The sequence below is a fragment of the Antechinus flavipes genome, chromosome 5 (assembly GCF_016432865.1).
Source record: "Antechinus flavipes isolate AdamAnt ecotype Samford, QLD, Australia chromosome 5, AdamAnt_v2, whole genome shotgun sequence".
NCBI lineage: Eukaryota > Metazoa > Chordata > Mammalia > Dasyuromorphia > Dasyuridae > Antechinus > Antechinus flavipes.
Genome location: NC_067402.1, coordinates 224887483 through 224911059, shown reverse-complemented (window position 1 = coordinate 224911059; position 23577 = coordinate 224887483). Strand labels below are relative to the sequence as shown.

General features: G+C 41.1%; 1 protein-coding gene across 1 annotated transcript; it reads right to left on the bottom strand.

Moving 5' to 3' along the window:
- Nucleotides 1-1860: 1860 nt before the first annotated feature.
- LOC127539458 (keratin, type II cytoskeletal 5-like) lies at nt 1861-10641 on the bottom strand. The gene is made up of 9 exons (XM_051963683.1): nt 9986-10641; nt 9091-9305; nt 7026-7086; nt 6829-6924; nt 5971-6135; nt 5362-5487; nt 4914-5134; nt 3906-3940; nt 1861-3042 (listed from the first exon to the last, which is right to left on the bottom strand). The coding sequence occupies exons 1-9, from the start codon at nt 10541-10543 to the stop codon at nt 2750-2752; spliced, it is 1770 nt and encodes a 589-aa protein (XP_051819643.1). The 5' UTR covers nt 10544-10641; the 3' UTR covers nt 1861-2749.
- Between the last annotated feature and the right edge of the window lie 12936 nt (nt 10642-23577).

Here is a 23577-nt window from a genome sequence, read left to right as displayed (position 1 = left end):
TTAACTCTCTCTTCCAACTCTATTTGTTGTGGTCTTCTTCCAGGTCATTTTTTTTAAATAATAGCTTTTTATTTTGAAAACACATGCAAAGATAGTTTTCGGCATTCACCCTTGTAAAACCTTGTGTTCCAAAATTTGCTCCTTCCCTTCCTCCCTCCTCTAGACAGCAAGTAATCCAATATAAGTTAAATATGCACAATTCTTCTATGCACATTTCTGTATTTATCATGCTGCACAAGAAAAAGCAAATCAAAAAGGAGAAAATAAGAAAGAAAAAAAAAGCAAGAAATAACAAAAAAGGTGAAAATGCTAAATTGTGACCACTTTCAGTTCCCACGGTATTTTTTCTGGATGCACTTGGCTTCCTGATTATTGCAAATGTTTTAAATCATTGAGAGAAGTAAAAATCCTACAAAGAATGGAAACTGGTTAGATTTTCTAATAGTTCCTTCCTCTTTGTCATGTTATTTCAAACTATAACTACAATAAGTGATAGGCAATGGCTCTCATCCTATGTCATTCATGTATGAGGGTCCCCTTGTACTTTGCCACTTCTAATCTATCTATATGTTTCTTCCTGGAGACCTTCTGGGTTTCTTCCTAGAGAAAGAGAGGAATCCAGCTCACAGACACCTCGAGGGATAATGTGGGTGAGAAGCCTCTCCTCAAACATCCACAGAGGGACAGAGACAAGAGAATAAACATTTTTCTTGCCTTTGGAGAATCTGGAAATCTTTGAGGTTTCAATTCAATGACTCATCACAAGTTTACTATGTGCCACATTGTGCTAACAAAGATTCATTACTCCTTAGTAACTCCAAGATAAAATACCAATTCCTCAAATGCTTCATGTTAAAGGTTCCATAATCTGACACTAATGAGTCTTTTCTAATATTACTCCCTTTTGTGTAACCCATAACTCAGATGCGTGCGACTGTTACCTGTCCCTTGAACTCTACATTCCATGTCTCATGCCTTTTGAAGCTGCCTTCATGCTTGAAATATTCCCTCCCTGCCTGTCAGAATTCCAGAGACAGCTCCCTTATGGATCAGCTCAGTTGTTATCTCTTGGCAAGATGCCTTGCCAGATTTCCTCAATTGTTACTGCTTTCTTCCCTCCTCAAATTGTCTCCAAATCATTTACCTGCAAACATGTTATCTCCAAGTAGTATTGAGTTCCTGAAGAGCAAAGATTATTTCATTTTGTCAGGTTTAGGATAGTATCTGGCACATGGGCATTTAATAAATGCTTATAAAGTTGAATAGAAACAATTTAAAAATATAGGCCTTGACTTATGTGGTTCATTCATTTCTGCAAACAAGGGCAGGTGCCTCTACAGGCCAGTGTTGTCTATTTACCTAATATTTTATAATTCTCTCTTGCCTTTTCAAAGTGCTTTCTCATTTTATCCTCACTACAGGTATCATCTCCATCTTATAGATGAGGACACTGAAGCACAAATGTAAATGATTTGTCTTGTCTTAGTAATTAGTAAGCTGTTAAACAGGAACTTTGAATCTAGATTTGGTTTGCTGGATTACTAGCCCCAAGTTCTTTTCGTTATACATCTGACCCTCTTTTCCAAGATCTTTCTAGGAGATATCAATCTCCTTACATCAGTCCAAGGAAATCCTCAGTGACTATCGTAGTCACTAATTAGTGTTTCCAGGGACTACTCTCCATCCCCCCAGGCTCCTACTTTTTACTCTGAATAAGTAGTAAATGTTCACTTCTCAGACTAGCAGACTAATGCACATTGGTCCTTTTCTGTTATCAATGATCCCATTCTACTTAAAAATTATCCAGATAAAACTCTTAATGTTGATTATAGATATGGGAGAAAAATTCTGCTCAGAAACTTAAATTATAAATGAACTTTATTGAACAAACACCAAAAAGTGGTCAGAATCAAGAACAAACAATGGGGGTGAGGGGGTGAGGGGGTGGAGTTCTGTTGACAATCAAGGAACGACTTTTGCTTCCAGTACAACCAAATGCCTCCTCCTGAGGAATGAAAAGCTGTCTCCCAGGAGATACCAGAATTGCTTACAAAACAAATGGTTAATCCCACCCTCAAGAACCGTGACTAGGCCAGACACCTTTCCCCTAGACAGAGCTTGGACTGAACCACTCTTTCTGAAATGACAACATTGCACTAGGATGCACCAGCAAGAGACTTGGGGACTGCCATTCCCCAAGAGTTGAGGAGCCCAGATTCTGACTGAACCAAAGCCTTCCTTCAGTTGTTTCTGGTTTTTTGGTCCTTAGTTTCCTCAATTTAAAGGTTTCCTAAGAAAAATATGCCTTTGGATCCTGCTACTCACATCTTTGGTCAAGTAGTCAGGAGGGAGTGGTCCTTCCTAGCTTTGGGCTAAGTGCTTAAGTGACCAGCGAACACTGGAATGAGTGGAGTCTCAGAAAGGAGAAAAGAGGTTACTTATAAGGCCTCCAAGTGGTTCATTGGACAGCATTTTCTGATGGCCTCTGGCCAGGTTGGGAACTAAGAACCAGAGATGAGGGTGCTAAGTGCTGGAGGTGACCTGGAAGGCTCATGAACACAAATCACCCCCTTATAGTCTGGTCTAGACTAAACACCTGTGAAAAGAGAAGGGGGGGGGGGGAGGAGGCGGAGACAGAAAAGCAGAGAACAGCTAGGTTACCAACCAAGCTAAAGAGGATCCGTCATGTAGTGACCAAGGGACGGGGAGAGCAGATACTCAAGTGAATGGACACTTAGGGAGAGGAGATTTAGCTTTTGAAGCTCTTCCGGGAGGAAGAAGTGGTGGACACGAACTTAACGCTGGAGCTGCTGCCCCCGCCGCCTCCCAGGCTAACCCCCATTCCCCGTCCACTGCCGGAGCTGAAGCCAGAACCCCCCACGCTGAGGCCGCCGCCGCCGCTGCTGCTGGAGTATGAATAACTGCCGCCGCCGCCGCTGCCGAAGCCGCCGCCGCTGCCAAAGCCGCCGCCGCTGCCGAAGCCCCCACCGCTGCCGAAGCCGCCGCCGCCGTAACCTCCGGACACGCTGGATGTGACCACAGCTACGATAAAGGCAGAGAAGAGATCATTGCCCACCCATCCTGATGACAAGGGTCCTGGCCAAGGAGTGGGAGAGAGAAGGAAGTCTGCCTTCTAAGACTGGTCCCAGCCCTCCACCCCACTTTTGATGACCTTGAGGTTGGGAAGGGGAAGGACAAGAAACATATCCATCCTCCCCGTTTGCCTTTCCTAGAAAAAAACCATGAACATCACAATCTCAGCCATTCCGTGGGTGTCTATTCACCGAAAAAAACAAAAAATTTAAAAATAAAAATAAAAATCACCTCTCCAGAACTTATAAATGGGATCATAGATTCTGAACTGCAGCAATTGAACATCATTCAGTTCATCTCTTGCATATGAGCAAAGTGAGACTTATTTTGTAGTTGAGAAAAAATGACCAGATCATGATGTACCAGGGATCATTATGGATTCTATTTCTAATCCTCCTATGCATCTTCTGTTAATTTAACTAAGCAAGTATGCATTGTGTCAGGCTACATATTAGGCCATATCATCACAATTTTCAAGGAGTTAACACTGAGTTATACACTTTCTTAAGGATTCAGATCAATTTATCAGTTGCTCAGGTTTGAAAAGCAGATATCATTATTCTCATTTTGCAGATGGAGATATCTAAGGTACTGGGCAGCATAGTTTGATCAATGTCCCTCAGTAATCAGTGACCAAAAAGAATCTAGGCCTCTTCCTTCCTCATCTGAGCTCTTTTCACTTTATCCCATTTCTTCTAGACCTTTGACCATAAAGAATTTCCAGGTGATGTGACTACTATCTAGAGAACCCCACCTTCAAAACAAGAACTCATTAATAACGTTATTATTACTATTCTGAGTAAGGTACTTACAGACACTGACTGGTCCAACTCCCTCTCCGCTCAGTCTATAAAGAACAAAGAAAAGGAAATGAGATTGGAATTAGATAGTGAAACAAGAACCAGCTTTGTGCCCATGGAAATTACTCCAGAGCTTTATAACTAACTGACGAGATATCTTTCTGTCCAACAATACAGCAAAGATTTTCAAGACAGTTTATATATATATATATATATTATCTCAATTATATGACTTTGGGGAGGAGGACACATCATTTGATGCTCCTCTGAAATAACTCTGAAAGCTAGATGACATTATTATTCCCATTTTACAGACAAATAAATGGGGACTCAAAGAGTTTAAGTGTAAAAATTCTGAACCCAGGCTTTCCTGACTCCAGATCCAGAACTCCAGGCACTGAATTCTGATCTAGTCATTACACACTGAAATGGGTTTAAAATGCAATAAGAAAAGAATTGGTTAAATCTCAATAGAACATTTTCTGAGTACTACAAATTATTTTCTTTTAGAACAGGTAACCTAAGGAAATCATGGCAACCCCCTCCTTGGACATCTTCCAGACTGCCTATTTTGGTATCTAGTTTTTTGGAGGTAGAATGTTGAAGACCAGAATTCCAATTCTGAAATTCTCTATTTCAACATGGGAAATAGTGATGGAAAATAACTAATCAAGTTTCAGTCAAAACAAAATCTCTCTTCCAATGATGCTCTTAATCCGTCAATGTATGAAATTTGAAAATATAACCATCTTTGCAGTTATCTGCACCAAAGGAGTAAGATAGTTAAGGGGATCATCTGAAACAGGTATAGCTGAAAACAAAAATCTGAAACTCTCAGACTTTTTATCTGAAAAAATGCATGCCATTTTTTTTTTCAAAAGCTGGTTTGTATTTAAAAGACCTTGTGAATGTTAAATACAAGCAAAGTCAATGTAGGTTCATCCAGAATGAATTATTTGTAGATAAGATTTGGGGATTTAGAATGGAAGTAGGGAAAGAGGGGAGAGATCAATTTCCCACCTGCACTCCTCGCCCTCTAGCAACTTCCTGTAGGTAGCAATTTCGATGTCCAGGGACAGCTTGACATTCATCAGCTCCTGGTATTCACGCAGCTGGCGGGCCATGTCCTGTTTGGCCTTCTGCAGAGCATCCTCCAACTCAGCCAGCTTGGCTCGGGCATCCTTGAGAGCCAATTCCCCACGCTGCTCAGCATCTGCGATGGAGGCCTGAAGATTGGCACACTAGAGAGAAAGGAAAGGAGAGAGAGAAGTGTTCAGGGTGGAGCACAGTGGACAGAATGTAGCCTTTTTTTTTCCTTCCAGAAGAGCCTTAAGTCACATAAACAAAAACAGTTTATATACCAGTAAGAAGTACCCTATATGAACTCAAGGATTCTCAAGCATAAATGAATATGACCATATATTTAAATATACATATATGCAGTTGAAGTATGTTGCCCTTGACCTACCTGCTTCTTGACATTGTCAATCTCAGCTCTCAGTCTCTGGATCATCCGATTCATCTCAGAGATCTCATGTTTGGTATTGCGGAGGTCATCTCCATGGCGTCCTGCTGTCTGCTGCAGCTCTTCATACTGAGAGGTCCCCAGAGAAGAGGAAAGAAGTTAGTATAAGCATGGAGGAAAATCTTTGTAGAAGGAAAACTTGTTATCTATAGCAAGTCTCTGGAACACTAGAATTTAGGATGTTGAAAACAAAAAAAGCTTGTGAGGACTAGAAAAATAGCCCCAATTTCTACATCCTTCAAGCTTTACAATATGTTGTACTCATGGTGATCTCGTTATTTAAGGATGTCATTTAGGGATGAAATTATTAATTTCATTTTATAAGGAAACTGGGGCAAGGGAGGTCATGTGATTGTTCTAAAATCACAGTATATTAAAAACAGAACCAGAATTCTTATGGACAAGGTTAATCCCATTTGTGATCTGATTCCACTAAGAAAAACACCAATGCTTCTCCTTCACATCTCTCCAGTCCCTTAAGCAGCAATCGTTCAGTTCTTTTAGGCTGAGTCCCAGACCTTGGATTCCCGTTAAAAATCAGCACTAGCTCACCTTTGTCTGGTACCAGGATTCAGCTTCTGTTCGGCTACGGTTGGCAATGTCTTCATACTGAGCTTTGACCTCAGCAATGATACTGTTCAGGTCAAGATTACGGTTATTGTCCATGGACAGCACAACATTGGTGTCAGAGACATGAACCTGCATCTGAGAGAGTTCCTGTGGAGAGATTTGCAGTCATGTAATCTGGGTCTATCATTAATCTCTTTTGTACCTTCCCCTCAGAGGAAACAATTAGAACCTACATTCAGATGTTGAAGATAGTTAAGAGAGCAACTGAAGTTTTTGCTGTAACAGCTCTAAAAAACTGCAGGATTCCAAACATTTTCCAACATAGTGGTTTTCAAATGTTTATATCTAATGATTTTTCCCCCACCACTCTCTCACCAAGGGTTTCCATAACCTCTCAGGTTTTAATCTCGCTGCTTCTCCTCCCTAACTAAAATATAGCTTCCTATTTTAAAAGGAACCAGAAAGTAATTCGTGAAGTCACTAAATCTCATGAAAGGAAGGTTTAGGACAAGGTAATCTCAAAGATGTTTTCCAGCTCAAACATCCTATGAACCTATGAGACTCATATCCAAGTCTCTTTACAAAACATAGTTACTAAGAATGAATGAAGAAGTCATTTTAGGAATATAAATATCCAAGAAATCAAAGTTGAGGAAATGCAAGAAGAAGGAGCAAAGCTTAGGAACATTTGAACCTGGGACAGGATTGTATTTGTTAGTCCCAGGTTCTGGGGATCCAGTTATCACTTAAGCTAGAAGTCCTTTGTCTCCAGAGATCTTAGGTAGTAGCAGTCACCCACTGCTACCACCTGTACTTAGTTCAAAGGAGGTGGTTCATTACCATTTCATAGAGGGTTCTCAGGAAGTTGACCTCATCATTGAGACTGTCTGCCTTGGCTTCCAGTTCCACCTTGTTCATGTAGGCACCATCTACGTCCTAGAAAAACCAGACCAAATTTTCCATCCAAACTCCAATGAGCCACACCCTATGCCCAAAATATAACTTCAGGCTACAGGCACAAATCAACCCACACCTACTTTCTTGAGCATCACAAAGTCATTCTCAGCTGCTGTACGCTTGTTGATTTCATCTTCATACCTAATAAAAAAAGGGAACAGGATCAATTGGTAGGTGATCTAAGATAATTAATTTTGAGGAACATAATCACACTTATAACTCAGCTAAGCATACACTAGTCTTCATATTGACTACAAGGAGACTCATCTCTGCCCTTGCAGAATGGCTATTATCATTTCTTCTTTTCATAGACTAGGAATCTCCATTTGGGGAGAGAAAAGAAGAGAGTATATGGCACCTGCTATGATGGGCTCTTTGGCAGAAAGGGAAGAAGTAGTTATGACCTGAGTCCCTAGGGACTGGCTATTGTGGAAAGCTGTCTCTGCTGTCTGATCGGAAAGAATCATCCTATCTTCCATTGCCCCTTCAGTCTATTTGTTACTAAGCCAATTACTTTAAGAATATACTAATAGATTCTCTACCTTATTTTTCTCATATCAATGAAGGCATTTATACTGAACATTGAAGTCCTGAGCCTATCAAATAATTGTTTGTGGGATCCTAAGATCATAAATATAGAGTTGGAATGACCTAGAGAAGATTATCTAGTCCAACTCTCATTATAGAAAAGAAAGCTGAGGTATCAGGAAGGCTGGTAATTTGCTAGTAGTCATGAAAGTATTATGTTGTAGAGATAGGTGGGATTTGAACCCAATTCATGGGAGATTCCAAATCCAGACCACTATTTACTAAATCAGGCTGATTCCCTTGAATGGAATTAAAAGGAATTGAATTGAGTCAAGTTGGATCCTATCCAATCTGATTCTATTTGATTTAATTCAATTCAAGCAGAACCAAGAGTCCAATTCTGGGAGGTGAAAGAATAGCTTTGAATGTAGATAGTTTATGTGCTTTCCTTTGTTCACCATCATTCTCCCTCTCCTAGGATACAGGGGAGATTTTTACTGTGTGAAAAATGGGGATAAAAGTCTCAAGGAGCCAGGAATATATAGTATGTCTGTGCCAGAAAGGTGTAATCATTGCCATAAGTTAAGCTCCAAACTGGCTTGTTGGTTTTCTTTTTTTTTCCCATAACTGAGCAAGGATTTTTTAATTGTTATGTAGTACTGACAAGGGAATTATCTCCTAGCTCAAGGGGTAGAAAGCTTAAAATTAAGAATTGGGTGGGCAAAGGCAATAAGATGGGGAGGGAGAAACCAAGTAGGAGGACTCAGAAACAAAGGCACCCCTGTCATAGGTTCAAAAGGAGACAAACACAATGTGATGCTCTGTCCAGTGCCCAAAGCATTATACATGTATACAATATATGTCACAGTTCTATCAAAGGCTGGATCCTCATTTGTTGACAGTGTTGGAGGAGGAGACGCATGAATTGTTAGGTACTTTCCAATTCATCGAGTCTATGGCTTAGTGATTTTATGGCTAAGCTATATAACTCTGTTGTGGGGAACATGGGGCAGGGGTGGGGGAAGTTGGACTGGAAAAACTAGAAATTCCTAGACAAGACTGTGTATTTTGTGTTCTAAGGTAGAATAGTGAAAAGGCAGCATAAAGAAAGCTAAGGGCTATGGATTCCCTCATTTGCCAATTATCCCAAACCTCATATAGTAGAAAGTCAAGGTTTGGGATTTGTCTTAAGACAAAATAAACCTGTATCACACTCTATCCTTTCTATTCTTTTGGCTCACTCAACCATATTTCACCCCATTCCTCAGTCCTTGCCCATGGATTGCTAAAATTATGTCAGGCAGAGAGAAAGCCTTCCTCACTCTACCTCTTAAGTTCCCTCTTCCTTCTTTCTGCTTACTTCCATTTCCCCACTCCTTATCAGTAACTGGACCTTCAATTCCTAGAATGGAAAAACCACAATGCTTTCCTAAGTATTCAGAAGAAATCCCTGAACATGATTTTCTCTGATTCTATCTCTGTGTTTGCCTCTCAAGTGTCCCTCTGCCTCTTCTCCATTCCTCTCTCTACCTCTCCATCATGGAGTTCATCTGACTGTAGAAAAACAAGACAATTCCTTCTCCCCTCCTCCCAACCTTATGGACTCTTCCAACTCACTTGTTTTTGAAATCCTCCACTGCATCCTGCATGGTTCTCAGTTCATTCTCCAAGCGGTTCCTGTCAGCCAGAGAATTCTCTAGCTGCCTCCTGAGATTGTTGATGTAGGTTTCAAAAAGTGGTTCCAAATTCTGCCTCACAGTCTTGTGACCCTGCTCCTGGAGCAGTGTCCATTTTGTGTCTAATACCTTATTCTGCTGCTCAAGAAATCGCACCTGGAAACCAGAAGAAGAGACTATTCAAGAGGAATATCCAATATTTATATTATTCCATGGAATATCTCAGAGTTGTTGTTTTCAAGTCATCTTCATCAATCATTTCTCCCCCATTCATTTTTTGCCCCCCTCTCTTTCTCTCTCCCTCCACACCCCTTTTCCTCCTTGCCCCCATTCCCTGGAGAAAATCTAGATTAAAAATGGTCCTCCGTTTCAAAAGCTTCAGTATAATGAAGATGCAGAGACATGAGTTAGAGACATACAAAAATAAAGTGAAGAGCAGCTGGAGAGAACTCTAGATATCTCTTCAAAAGGGAAAATAAATGCATTGAAATTGTCTTGAGAATAATCTGCATACACTTTCATGCAGCCTGCCCAATGTTTAAAGTTTTGCCCACACTTTCTCTCCATAACATAGATTGAGTAGCCAAAGTGTATAAAGTCTGGTGCTGGGCTCTGGGAGGAATAGATTGAGAAGGAGGAGAGATTGTTCCATTCTTCAGGTTCCTAATCTAGCAGAGAAAGTAGACCACACAGAGGAGAGCAGACAGACAGGCAGATATGAAGGTATTGCACACTCTGTACATGTTTGGCTAAGAAATGAAATCTCCTTCCTATCCCTTCTTGCTTTGGCCTTTGGCCCAGATTTGCAGCAGTTTAGCAAGCATTTCTCGTCTCACCTTGTCGATGAAGGAGGCAAACTTGTTGTTGAGGGTCTTGATCTGCTCCCGCTCTTCCGTCTTCACCCTCTGGATGGTGGGATCGATTTGGAGGTTGAGGGGAGCCAGGAGACTCTGGTTGACAGTGACCTCTTGGATGCCACCAGGAGGGCAGACAGGAAAGCCAGGTCCCCCAAAGCCTCCACCGAAGCCTCCTCCACCACCGAGCCCAAAGCCACCACCAGCCCCACCGCCGAAACCGAATCCGCTACCAGCTCCTCCACCAAAGCCATAACCCCCTCCTACTCTGCCACCGTAGCCACTCCTGAAGCCCCCACCGCCTCCCATGGAAATCCTCTTGGACATTCCGACGTTGTAAAGGCTCCGGCTGCCGAAGCCGCCTCCGCCTCCGGCACCACCGACACTGATGCGGCCGTAGCCGCCGCCGCCACCACCTCCTGCCCGGGACATAGAGACAGAGCTGAAGCTAGTGCGGCTGACGTTCGGGGTGATTGCTGATGAGGCACTGAAGCCTCGACGGCCCCCACTCTGGAATGATACGCTTGATTGCCGAGACATGGCTCCTTGGAGAGCAGGACCAAGAACTGGAGAAGTGTTAGGAAGCAAAGAACAGAGCTAGGTGAAAGAGGAAGACAGAGGCTCTGTTATCCTAGGACTCAGATCTTCCCCCTCCTCTTTATACCCTTCTAAGGGCTGGGCTGGGCTGAAGAATCTCTTGCTGATCTGAATGATTAAGTGGGTTGGGCATGCCTGGGGGGCAGCTGTGAGCTCACCCCTCTCACACCTGCATAGTACTAGGGGATACAAAAGACTCCTTCCTGGCAGACTTGGCTCATTTAGAAGCAACCCTGCCTTGCAGCACCCATATGTCAGTGGCACCCCACCAGGCTTGCCAAGCCCTCCTTTCCCCCACCAGAGGCTGGGAGGAGGTTAAAGAAGATAATGCCAGGGGGCAAATGGACATTCATCCAATTTTGAAGGGGGGAACATTTTTCAGAGCACAGGTTATTGTCTCCAATTTGCTCTATATAGTGGCCTAGCATAATGAGTACTGATTTTCTTATTTGGGGCAGTTATCCAGTCCTGATCTGAGGGTGTTGATCTGACCTTCTCCACTAGATCGAGAAGCAAATTTGCAGTGATATGTGTAATAAGCAGCTCTTGGCATTTTCCTGAGGAAAGAGGCAACAGGGACCTGAATCCTCACAAACTCTGTCTAGCAGCCTAAAATAATTTTTTGCCCATCTTAAGGTAAGTTTTTTTTTTAATCTTAGAGTATTAGAAAGACTGCCTGAACTCCATCTGGGTTCAGATCCCATCTTTCCACTACGTGTGGAATATATAGTAAAACAGATTAGTTTTCTGCTTCAATCTCCACATTTATAAAATAACAGGGAGTGTCCTTTCAAATTGTAGACAATATAACATCTCTGAAGCAAGTTGTACCAAATCCCATGCAGGGACTCAATTTCCTTCTTAATTTTCTTCTCTCATTTCCAGAAAAGTCCAACTTGCCCAAAGACCCCTGTACCCCCTGTATGTCCTCATTTGTTGTCCATCTGGCCTTGACTCAGTTCTCCCCAAAGCAATCTGTTCCATTATTCCTGCTTAACCAAGACAGTATGGAGATGTCTCCTATCTCCTCATCCCACTTTCTAATAGCAAGGAGGCACCAAGAACCAGAATCATACATCTCATTCTTTTCCTTAAGAGGGGGGCTCTTTTGCCCCCCTTTCCCCTCAAGTGTGTTCCAGCAAGCCTCATTCCACAAAAGGAAGAAATGAATCATCATATCTGTTGATACAGGCTGAAGACTGCCACAAACACATACCTGCAGGAGCTTTCTAATCTCGCCAAAAACATGTTGAGAATCTGTCTACCTGTTATAACGGCATGCTGCATTGTTCTGAATAGCAGCAACTGACTGCAGTCTTCATGTTCAATCCAAATGAAGAGAATGATTTCCTACCAAAGGAATCAAGGAACGCACGTAGAATGTTTGTCAAGGCAAGGGAATGTTTATTCCTTTTGCTATTGCATTCTCAATACACCACACACTCTATGTTTCTTATCTAAGAGGATAAAGAGAATCTTTCTTGATGCTCAAAAAAGAGGACAGTTAAGGTGGCTTTAAAAATTGTGTTCAGTTATCTTATCTTGTCTTTTATTTACTTTTCTCCATGGGTGCCATAGTTTCTGGCTCTTCCCACTCTCTTTACCCACTCTATCTCCTCCACCCAGAGAAAATCTGAGCAAGCTAAAGATGTGGCCATAGGTGAAGTGTTAGTGGGATTACAGGATTTAAACTTGTGTTGGGGTAAGGAGGGGGGCAATGCAGCAAAGAAGCTTTGGAATTCAACTTTTTAGGGCAGAGGAGGAGGGGTAAGTAATTGGAATCTGAGTCCATAATGGAGTCCTCGGAGAGACTGAGGAAAACAGTTCAATCCCAGGCTCCAGCATTCCTAAGCAGCTGGCCACAGAGAAGCCAAACCCCTGTGAAATGATTCGATAGTTAGTTGGAAGTTGGTCTTAGTAGCTCTCTCTGCCCCTTACTCAAGAGCTGTGGTGAGAAAGGAGCTGACAGAGTAAGTTAGACAGACAGAATTGCAGTTACAAGTCTTAAGTCATAAGGCTTGGGCCACCTCCCTGAAGAGCTGTTGAATTTCCCAGGTGTGAAGTGTGCTGAGTATGCTTTTTTTCCAGTGATTTGGAGAACCAGAATGCTGTTTGTTAAAGGTTGTGGCTACAGGGCCAGAGTCAGGGCGGAGAAGAAAGACCCCACCACCACCATCAAAATCTCCTCCCAAAGCAAGATCATTCTTAGAAGATTAGCCCACAAATGTCCAAGAATCTTTGGTCAGGGTGACTCGGTGCCCATCTAAAAAAAACATAGCCCATGAAGTTCTTCTCTCACCCCAGCATCCCATGCATGCTCACTATTGTCCAGGAAAGAACACTGGGACATTCTCTTCTCCACATCCTCCTCCTAGATGTGTGGTTCAAAGGCACAGGAGGTGCTGAAAAAGGAATGCATCCTAGCCTGCTTGGGAATCACAAGAGCTTGCCAAGATCTTGATCCAGGTGCCACTAGCAGAGCCTGAGTGGGTGGTGGGTAAACTGCTTGATATTGTTTTGTGCTCTAAGGGAAATAGAAAGCTGCTTTTCTGTCCTCAGAGCAGACTTGGCAGATCAGAACCGAGCCAGGGTCCTGAGAGAGAACAGAGCAAAATGACCTGGACAAATAATAAAGATCCTCCCATAGACATTGGCATTGATACCTTCTGGGGAGTTCCCACCAAGATCTGGAAGCTAATTCAGAGGAACTGGGGTTTCAAGGAATCTTAATCCAATGACCTCCTCTTTTAGACAAGAGAACTAAGATCAGGAGAGGTGACAGGGTGACACAGACAGTAAATTGAGGAACTGGGAAGTAAGTTGAGGCTGAATTCCAAATCCCATGTTCTTTTCACTGATATGTGCTACCTAAGACATCCCATTTGTATCAGGAATAAAGGGACTATTGCCACTATTCATAAACCTATATTCTGTGTCTATTTTTTGATATTTTTAAAGCTTGTTATGTGCCAGCTAAGAACTGGAGATACAGAGAAAAGCAAAAACAATCCTTACTCTCAAGGAACTTACAATTTAATGGGAGAGACAATGTGAAAACAATTATATTTACACAAGATTAATAATAATAATGATAACCTATATAGTACTTATTATGTGCCTGGCATTTTGCTAAGCACTTTACTACAAGACAATTTAGAAGCAAATTTAGAGAGAGTGGCAACTAGGTGGCCCAGTGGCTAGACCATTGGATCTAGAGTCAGGAAGACTCATCTTTTTTAGTGCAAACCTGGCCTCAGGTACTTGCTAGCTGAGTGATCCTGGGCAACTCACTTTATCTGTTTTCCTCAGTTTCCTTATTTGTAAAACGGATTAGAGAAGAAAATGGCAAATATGGTATTTTTGCCAGAAAGCCCCAAAGTGGGATTACAGAGAGTAGAACGGGTCTGAAATTACTGCACAACAATTTGCTCCTGCTAGAGATGGGATTTTAACTGAGACTCAAAGGGAGCTACAGAAATCAAGAGGTAGAAATGAGGAGAAAGAGCATTCCAGGAATGGAAGATGGCCTGCCAGCATGAATGCATGGAGGATGGGAAATGGAACATCTTGTTCAAAGAACAGCAAGGAAGCCAGGGACACTGGGCTGAAAAATACCTTCTATGTACAATATGAGGAACTGGGAATTCAAAATGAGAAAGGAATCATTTTCCCATGTCCCTGTATCTCAAGATATCAATAAAACAGCACTGCAATATAAATCCATGGTTTTGATGCTTACTAGTTGTGTGATCTCAGACACATCCCATAAACCCTTGTGAGTCTGGTTTTCTCAGCTGGAAACCCCTGCTTTCCAGGTTTTTGTGGGAAAAGCTCTTCATTCTAGATCTCGTGAAAAAAAATAAGAAAATACAAGCTAGATCTGGGAGCATGGGCAGACATGCAAAGGATACCGAGAAGTATGAGCTCTGCATCCCTCCATGTTCTACACTCTCCTTTGCAGTTAACATATTTTGTGATGAGTCTTGTAAGGCTTTGCTGACTAACAACCAGCCTTGCTCCACCCAGTTCCTTCCCATCCTCCAATCTAGATGGCTAAAGAATGCTCTGTGGCACCTCCTGGTTATCTCTGCGCTTGTCTTGCTATTTGTGTCCACTATATCTTTTGTATGTTCTTCTTCCCTCCTCTTAAAGCCAGGAATCCCTGGATCTATGATATTTCCTGCTCCTTCTCAATCTCTGTATCCCGGCCTCCATTCCCCAACCTCTTACATCCAGGGTAAATCCCGGTACAGAGGGGAACCCATTCAATATATCAGTACGCGCACAAGCTCGGGCACGTGAGTGCGCGCGCGCACACGCACATCCCAAAACAAAACAAAACAAAAAACACAACAGTTGGGTTAAAAGAAAGAACAATTGGATTGACTTTTTCTCTTTACCAATGGCCACACCCCCGACTGATCTCCACCCCTAGGAATCCTATCAGGAAAAGTCAGGGTCCCCATCCCCCCCCCCCAATCTGACTCCGTTGTTTTTGCAAAGCTTCTATTCCGTTGGAACCTCGCTTGTAAGCTGACTTTAGTTTGGTGAGTCAGACTATTCATTGAAATAGTGGCTGGGTGCCCAAGCCAAAGGCAGCAGGATGGGGAGAGGCAGGTACCAGCCACTTGCCAGTCACAGACAACTGCTAACAAAGCTCTAGCCTCAGGGGGGAATGCGAATGAATAGTTTTCTCTGACTCCACCTAAAACTTGGGGGTCCCCCATCCCCATCCCAAGTCTCAAGTTTGGACTTAGCAAGAATTCTTAGAGCTCTCAAGCCTTTGGTGGATGAGAATAAGTTTGAAAATATCAAAAGAAGCAAGAGGAAGCATGGATGATGCATGGAAAGGATCCCCGAACTTGGGAGTGACAAGAACGCAGTTCAAGTTTTGGCTATCTATTAGGCAAGTCATTTTACTCCTTTGGGAATTTGGTTTCCATATTTATAAAATGGACTCTAAGAATTCTTCCAATGAGAGAATATTATTCTCTCATACTGTCTATTTTCTGCAAACTGAAGCGAGGGAAGCTCCATGATGCGATTCTAGGAAAATTATCCAATCTCAGTGGGTTTCAGCTGCACAAAAGCCATGTGCTTTGCAAGCACATAAAGAAAAATGTTGGTGTGAATGTAATATAAAGGGAGACTACAAGGTCTCCGAGAAAGGATTGGATAGGAATGATTTCAATAAAAACAAAAGGGACAACATTTGGGGTTTAACCTAGACCTACCTAGGTTGGGGGGGGGAGAATTTGCTACTGGGATTATTAGATTACTAAATTAGATTATTAGATTACTCTCCCATCCCTTGGTCTCTGCTGGTAGAAAAGGAGCAACCTTGAGAAATATTCTTGAATTTGATCAGTTCTGGTCCTGATTTGGCCCCAGTTTGCTGTGTGACCTCGAATAATCTGTTTAGCTTCTCTGGGCTGTGTTTCCCCTGGGAGTTTCCTAAAGAGTATAATGCCTGAAATCACAAAAGAGATGTAGCATAACACATAAAGTCACCAAGGGAATGAGGTTTTGAGCTTTCTTGGGGGGTTCCCTAAAATCCCCTAATTTCATAGATGGGAGAGGTGGAAGAAGGGAGGAAAGGACAGGGGAAAATGTGCCTAAGGAAATCAGGATCAATCTTAACGCTTCTTACTTAGACATAACCTTTGAAGGGAGCTAGCTGGTTGAGGGTTTAAAATTGAGTGCTTATGCCTGTCTTCCAACAGGCCCCCACAAGTCTGAGGAATGTTCTTCCATCATTTGGAAGGATGTTGTGCCAATGGTGTATTAAGCCCTCAGAAACCCCCTTCCGGCTTTGGCTGATGAAAGGTATGGCCTGAAAACTGAAAAGAGTGAATTGGTCTATAACAAAAACATAATAAAGCCAGTTCTCAGTTCTCTTTGTTATTAGAAAAAACACGGGGACATAAATAATCTGAAATCAGTAAATCAGTCAGAAAAAAACCCTTCTAATTATATCTGAAAGTTGTTTTGTCTTTAAATAGGAATGTAGGTGTATTTGATTCCTAGGGAATTTACAACTCAACACTAAATGATGAAATCCTCTAGTGAGAACACAATTCCAGGCTACCTAAAAGCTGTCTTCCTTCTCCATCCTGACCCTATCAAGTGACTCTTTCACCACTGTCCATGTTAGAGATAGATAATACCTTTCAGAATGATGGGAAATTGCCTTCTTTCTCTAAGCTTTGGCCTGTATAGCTCATAATTTCCCTATAAGGTAAATCATGAGGTACAAGTGTATCCTTAAAAATGTTTGTAGAATTAAATTGACTTGGATTGAATTTTTGATTATATCACCAGATGACTTAAATAAAATGAGCTTCTGATATTGCTATTGAAAAGTTATTAACTTTGCTGTAGAAAGACTCAAAAATGAATTAATGACAGTTTTGAAATAGTGCTTCCATCTTCTCTTCAAGTGATATCATTGATTTATAAAGTCATTAAGGCAAACTGACACTGCATGACCTGCCCTATCCCATCCTGATACTATCAACCCCTTCACCTCTGATTACTCCCACAAGATCTTTTAATTCTTCATCCCCTCCATTTGCTTACCCCTTGTACCCTTTTCCAGAGTATGTGGTTTATGAGATTAATAAATAGCATCAAAGCTGGATGCTGCTTCTTGGATGGACTGGAAGGTGGAGTGATGTCTCTGTGATGTACAGAGGAAGCAGAACAGTTTTAGACCTTTGAGCTTGACCTGGTGTTAGCAGAGACCTAGAGAAGTTGGAGCTTAGAGGTACTTGAGCCTCATAAATAGTGGAACCTCTGTGCTTATGGAGGGGTACCAATTCATTCCCATTTGTTAATATGCCTACTTGTATTCTGGGTATTTTCTTATTCAGCTTTAACTTTTCACCCACCCCATCAAATGCTTCCATGAGGCTGGGATTGGTCCCCTCTCTTCTTCTAGTGCTTGGAAAAGACTTGGTTGACTATAAAGGGAATATAGATGTTGAAAGCAAGAAGTAAAGTGAAGGCTTGGAATAGGGGAAATGATTTCACTTCAGTGAAAACTTAATCCCAACAAAAATAACTCTGCAGTTCTGGGCAAATCATTTAATCTCTGTTAACCTCTGTTTCATCTGTAAAATGGGGGGAATAATAACACTTATTTTCTAGTATTCTTTTAAGGATAAAATGAGAGATCACATTTGTAAATCACTTTGCCAACCTTAAAGCACTATTTAAATGCCTGTTATTATAGTTACCATCTTGGTTGTCGATGGATTTTCACCCTGGAGCTAATTATGAGCCCAAACCAAAGTTGCCACTAAGGACTTCTTCACTTTTGTTGTATCCTTCTCTCCAACTGAAGCTGGCCATGGCTGTGGAAAAGAATGAAAATCTTTCAGAATGCCTTTTCCATTCTCATTTATCTTATTCAAGGCTGTCTGAATCCTCAAACTGACTCTACTCCATGGCTCAGAAATCTAGAGGGGCTCCCTGTTGCCTCTTCAATACACACTCTCTAGGATGGCTTTTAAGAAACTCAGTCTCTTCTCCTTCCTCTTTTTCACTTTCCTCTCACCAGTGAGTCACTGGCCCAGAGTCTCCATTGTAGAAATTTGTTCCAAAGTCAGCCATTTGGTTCCTTTCCTGAGCTCCTCCCTTTCATATCATTTTCTCAGCAGACTGTTGTGCACATACCTGTTAGAGAGATGCCTTACTGTCCCAATACCATCATCTCTCTCAAGCTATGCCTCATTCTCATTAGTAGCTGAAATCTTCACATAGGGTGCTATGCCTTTTGCCAGTGTTTTCCCAGCCTGGCTTTTCTCTTTTGTCCCACTATTAGGAATTTGAGATTCTTCATTTGGGAAATGTGTGTGTGTGTGTGTGTGTGTGTGTGTGTGTGATACATATATAAATAGGTATGTATATTGCCTCCAATTACATGTAAAGACAATTTTTAACTTTAAATTTTTTTAACTTTGAGTTTCACATTTTCTCCCTCCTTCCTTTGCCTCCCTCCTCCTTAATTTGATGGAGGTTATTCATGTGCAATCCTGAAAAGCATATTCTCATATTATTAGTCACTTTGTGAAAGAAGACGCAGTCCCAAAATGGGAAAAAAACACCAAAAAAAGTGAAAAGCAGTGCACTCAGAAAACCTTATTTAATTAATCTCCCTTCCAGTTGTGCATTCTGAAACTCCTCTTCTTTTTCCCTACATGAAAACCTAGAACTCTGACCAATCAATCAACAAGCATTTATTAACTGTTTGCTATTTCCAGAAACTGAGGTGGGTACTGGGCATAAAATACAAAAAAATAATAATAACAATAATAAAATCTACTTTCAAGGAGCTTACATTCTAATGATAAGTATGTGCATGTAAACATCAATGTGTAAATATGTGTGTAAATGCTTATAAATGTAATAAATTAATACAAATAAATACAGAGTAGTTAAATACAAGGCAGTTTGGAAGGGAAGGCACTAACATTTGAAAGAATCAGGATTCTCTGAGACAGAACTAAGGAAGCAATCCAATTCTTTATAGAACTACCAATGCAGAAGCACAGAGATCAGTGGCTGGATTGTAGATTGAGGAAAGGGGAATAATGTTTAATGATTCTATGAAGATAGATTGGAGCAGATTGCAAAAGGCTTAAAAAAGAATTTTTCTTTTGCCCTTAGAGGCAACAGGGATGGTTTCTGTCTTTGTCTTTTTCTGAGGTATGCATCCTTCCTCCATCAAATTAGGAGCTCACCAGAGTCCATATCTCCTCCTCTTGTTGAATTTCACTTCCTTTTAGTCCTTAATCCCATTCTCCAGGACTGTGCTCAGAGAATAGGTGTGGAGTTTGGTTTGAATTTTTATAAGGTGGATGAGTGATAGAATAGAAAACTTAGAATTTGCTCATTCATCTTTATTATAAAGCCAGATGAGTTACTCACAGATGCTTCCTAGTGTGATTCTTTCTTCAACCAACCCAATAGAGCCACAAACATTCAGGCTTAGATTCACTGAACATGTCAGAAGTTATTAGCGCTCCTAAGAATGGGGCAAATCTCTCTGCCCCTGAGAGAACATTACCTCTATTGAATGCAAAGAAGGTAGCAGAACTAAGACTCAGATTATCCTACCAACAGGATAGGCACATTTCCAGAATGTCAGGACCCTGGATAAAAATTGGACTTAGCAGGGAGAGATTCTAAAAGGACTAGTTAGCTTCCTAAAGACTGGGGTACTTTCTCCCTCTGTGTCTAACATAGTGATCTGAACACAGGAAGTGCTTCATAAATGTTTGCTCAAAAGATAACATAAATTACAAAGAACTTTAGACATCAACCAGTCCAAAACCTTTATTTAACTGAGGCATAATGATTTGTCCAAAATTACACATAGTAAATGGTAGAATTCAATTGAATTGATAATATTCTATGTTATTGTCAAAAAAAACAGAAAATGGAAATTAATCACTGATTATTGGTGCTCTCTCCTTATCTTTCCCTTAAGAAAAACTAAGAAAGACTCCTGGAAATTGTTTTGTCCAGGTAGTATTGCTCTGAAATAATAAGATTTAAATTCTCAATGAATTTTTCACAACTGGTCCAACCTTCATGGTCTATAAACTTTTCATAACTATTACCTCTTTTCCTCATCTCACCTATTTATGCCCATTTAGGCAGCTCTCATGGAGTTAGAAGACCCCCAGAAAGTTATTTATTATTTTTAATGCTGAAATAATGGAAGGAACTTTAAAGAATATCGAGTCCCACCTTCATTTTACAGATGAAGAAACAGAGATTCAATAAAGTTAAATAACTTGCCTTAAGTCACACAGTTGGCAAATAGCAGAGCCAATGCCTGAGCCCAAGTCTTCTGGTTCAAAAATCATTTGCTATCAGACTATGGAGTGCTTTACATTTATTTCTGAGGTTGATGAAATAGCCTATGTCTGAATCCCAGATGGACTAAAGTATCATTAGACTTGTAAGACACCATTTCACCCAAACAAGAGATGATTCCATTTCATTCATATCTATTACCCCGTTTCTCTTTCTTGGCCCATTGCCTGATGTTCTTCAGCTAGACAGGAATCCATAAGCTTTGGTGGGCTCCACCCAATGAAAGAATTCCTGTGCTTTAGAGCTCAGCCCTTCCAGATCAACAGTGTTCCAAAATGAACAAAAGTTTCTATTCAAGATCCCTCTATCCCTGATCCTAGTGCAAGGGACTGAGATGTCCATAAGGTTTGTGAACTGGCCTTGTGGGACGGATGGTTCCACCCAACTGTTTTCTGATCTTTCAGAAGCTTCACAGAGATCTGATAACAAAGTCCTGCACCACTAGACAGCAGAAGCTCTTGATCATGAGTGGGTGGGTGAGTAAAGCCCTAGTTGGGCTTTTGCAGGGTCTTCTATAATTCATACAACTTGGTGAGGGAGTGTCTGAAGGCTAACTCTCCAGTAGCCTGTAAGTTGGCACACTGCCCTTTGAAGAGAACAATAACACATTATGGTCTTGGAGATCTCAGACTTATATAGACTCATTGTTCTGAGTCTGGGAAATCATCTAGCACATCTCCTGGGAACTCTGGTTATCCTCAAACCCCCTTCTCACTCCACCTCCCCTTCAGTCAAGAATGTGCCCTGAGTTTCTTAAGCAATTCAATTTAGTTTAATAAATATGCTAAGCACCCACTGTTTCTGTTACCATACACTGCACTGGGGAACACAAAGGCAGACAAGCTATTGAATCTGCTTTCAAAGAACTTATTCTTAGCTTTAAGAGTCCTGCCAAACAATAATTAAGTAAAATTAATTAAAACTAAAATTTAAAATTTTAACTATGGCTAATTAAATTTAAAAAGTGACGTCTCCATAGTGTCTTAAGGTTTGCAAAACATTTTATTGGTATTATCTCATTTGATCCTCACAACAACTCTCTGATACAGCCATTATCATTACCATTTCGGAGATGAGGGAGCTGAGACTGAGAAAGGTTCAATTATTTGTTCGGGATCACACTGTTGGTAAGTGTCAGAGAGAGGCTTTAAATCCAGTCTAAATTCCTGCCTCCATAAATAGAAATAATTAGATGAACTATGATATAATAAAAGGGGCATATGGAATATTCGGGACAACTAGTACTTCTAGTATGAGTGCTTGTGAGTGCTAGTGAGCCTGAAAAGAGCTCTAGTGTCCATCTTCACCTAAGTCTCACCTGCGGCTCTGAGAAACTACAGCATGTGCAACAGCCACACCCCAGTAAACCATCTCGGTGGATGAGCTAAACCAGATTGAGGGTAACTGGCAGGCTTCAAACCTGTTGGTGAGTTAGGGGTGTGTCTACCCCAAACATGAAAACTTCACCTGGCAGAATGAGTGGACAAAAACACTTTGTTCCAATGGACATGAAGATGGCTTACGCAAGTTTGGGGGATTACTTAGAGCTTGATCCAATATCAAAGGCACCAGTACTATATCCCAGGCCATCATCAGTTATCCTGATATCTTACCACTCAATTTTAATGACTAGAAGAGAGAATGACCTTGTGCAACTCTGCCTCATTTTAATCCAAAAGAGAGGTCCAGGCAAAGGGGAAATTGAAGGAAATTTTCACTTTCCTGCCATGTGATGCTACTGATTCTTATCGACCCTGCAATATTATTCCCAAGTAACATTTTTCTCAGTAGCATTAAAGCAAGGGAGTGCTAAGTGCATTTGTTTTGTGCAATGCACATTTTGAGAGGCAAGTTTCTTTTTTTTTCAGGAATCAAACAGAATTTTAATTTCAAAGTGAAAGAAACAGCAAGGACACGTGTGCCATGCTCTCCCTGCCCCTACTTGAGGGAATCTACTTTATTTTATTTTAGTTTTTAAAAATAATAATAGCTTTTTATTTTTTCAAAATACATGTAAAGATTGTTTTCAACACTGCAGGGGCGGGGTGGAGGGGGAAGTTTCTAGGGAGATTCAATCCTGTGATCAGACTTGACTGGCTTGAAGAAAGGAATCCCAATCCTATCAGTATGATCTTTGCAAGTATGTTTTAATAATAAGCTCACACTTTTATAACCCTTTAAGCTTTAGAAAGATTTTGAACCCCTTAAAGTAGATAGGGCAAATATTATTCCCATTTTACAGATAAAGAAACTGAGATTTGGAGAACTGAAGTGCCATGGCTACAGTTGTCAGAACTGACACAAATCTCTGTGTGTGTGACTCATCTGTCTATCAGACTGGGCAGGGACTAGGTTTTTTCCTCCTTCTGGATTCCCTCTCTTATCCTCATTTCACTCTGTGACCAGTGAAGGCATATTCCATAGATAGTCAGGAACTTTAGAAAATTGAAAGAGACCTTAGCAGTCATCTAGTACAATTTTCTCACTTTATAGATAAGAAAACCTCATCTCAGAAAAATCTGACTTGCACAAGATCATATCAGTAGTAAGTGCTAGAGATAGGGTGTGAAACCTGGTCCTGGATCTAAAGCCATCGTCTCATACCACTGACTGATTTTTAAGGTTGATAGAGCAAAGAACCATAAACAATATGAAATTTGAACTTCATAAGGATCTATGCTGAAAGTCTGCAGCTTAAGCTTATACTTTGACAGCATTTGCAGCAAAATAGGGGATGTTTACATTAGTCTTATACAGGATGAACCTTCAGGGAGGCCACCTGGGCTTATTCATAGAGGTAGCAGCTCCCTATGAAAAGAGAGTGTGCTAGAGAAGAATCTCTGGCTCACAGAAAATATGAAGCTCCTTCTGGCTCCTACACCTTTCTTTCCAAAACTTCTTTCTTAAAAAGTGGCCAAAGTAACTTTGCTAGTAAATGGCAAATGACTTCAAATCCAGTGCTTTCCCCCAGTATACCACACTTCCTTCTATCTGGCCCTGCTTCCCATCACTAATCCTGAAGATGTCTCCTCTTCCTGAATGCCAGTTTCAAACAAAATAAGGCATAAATCTCTTGAAATCTAACTCTATTC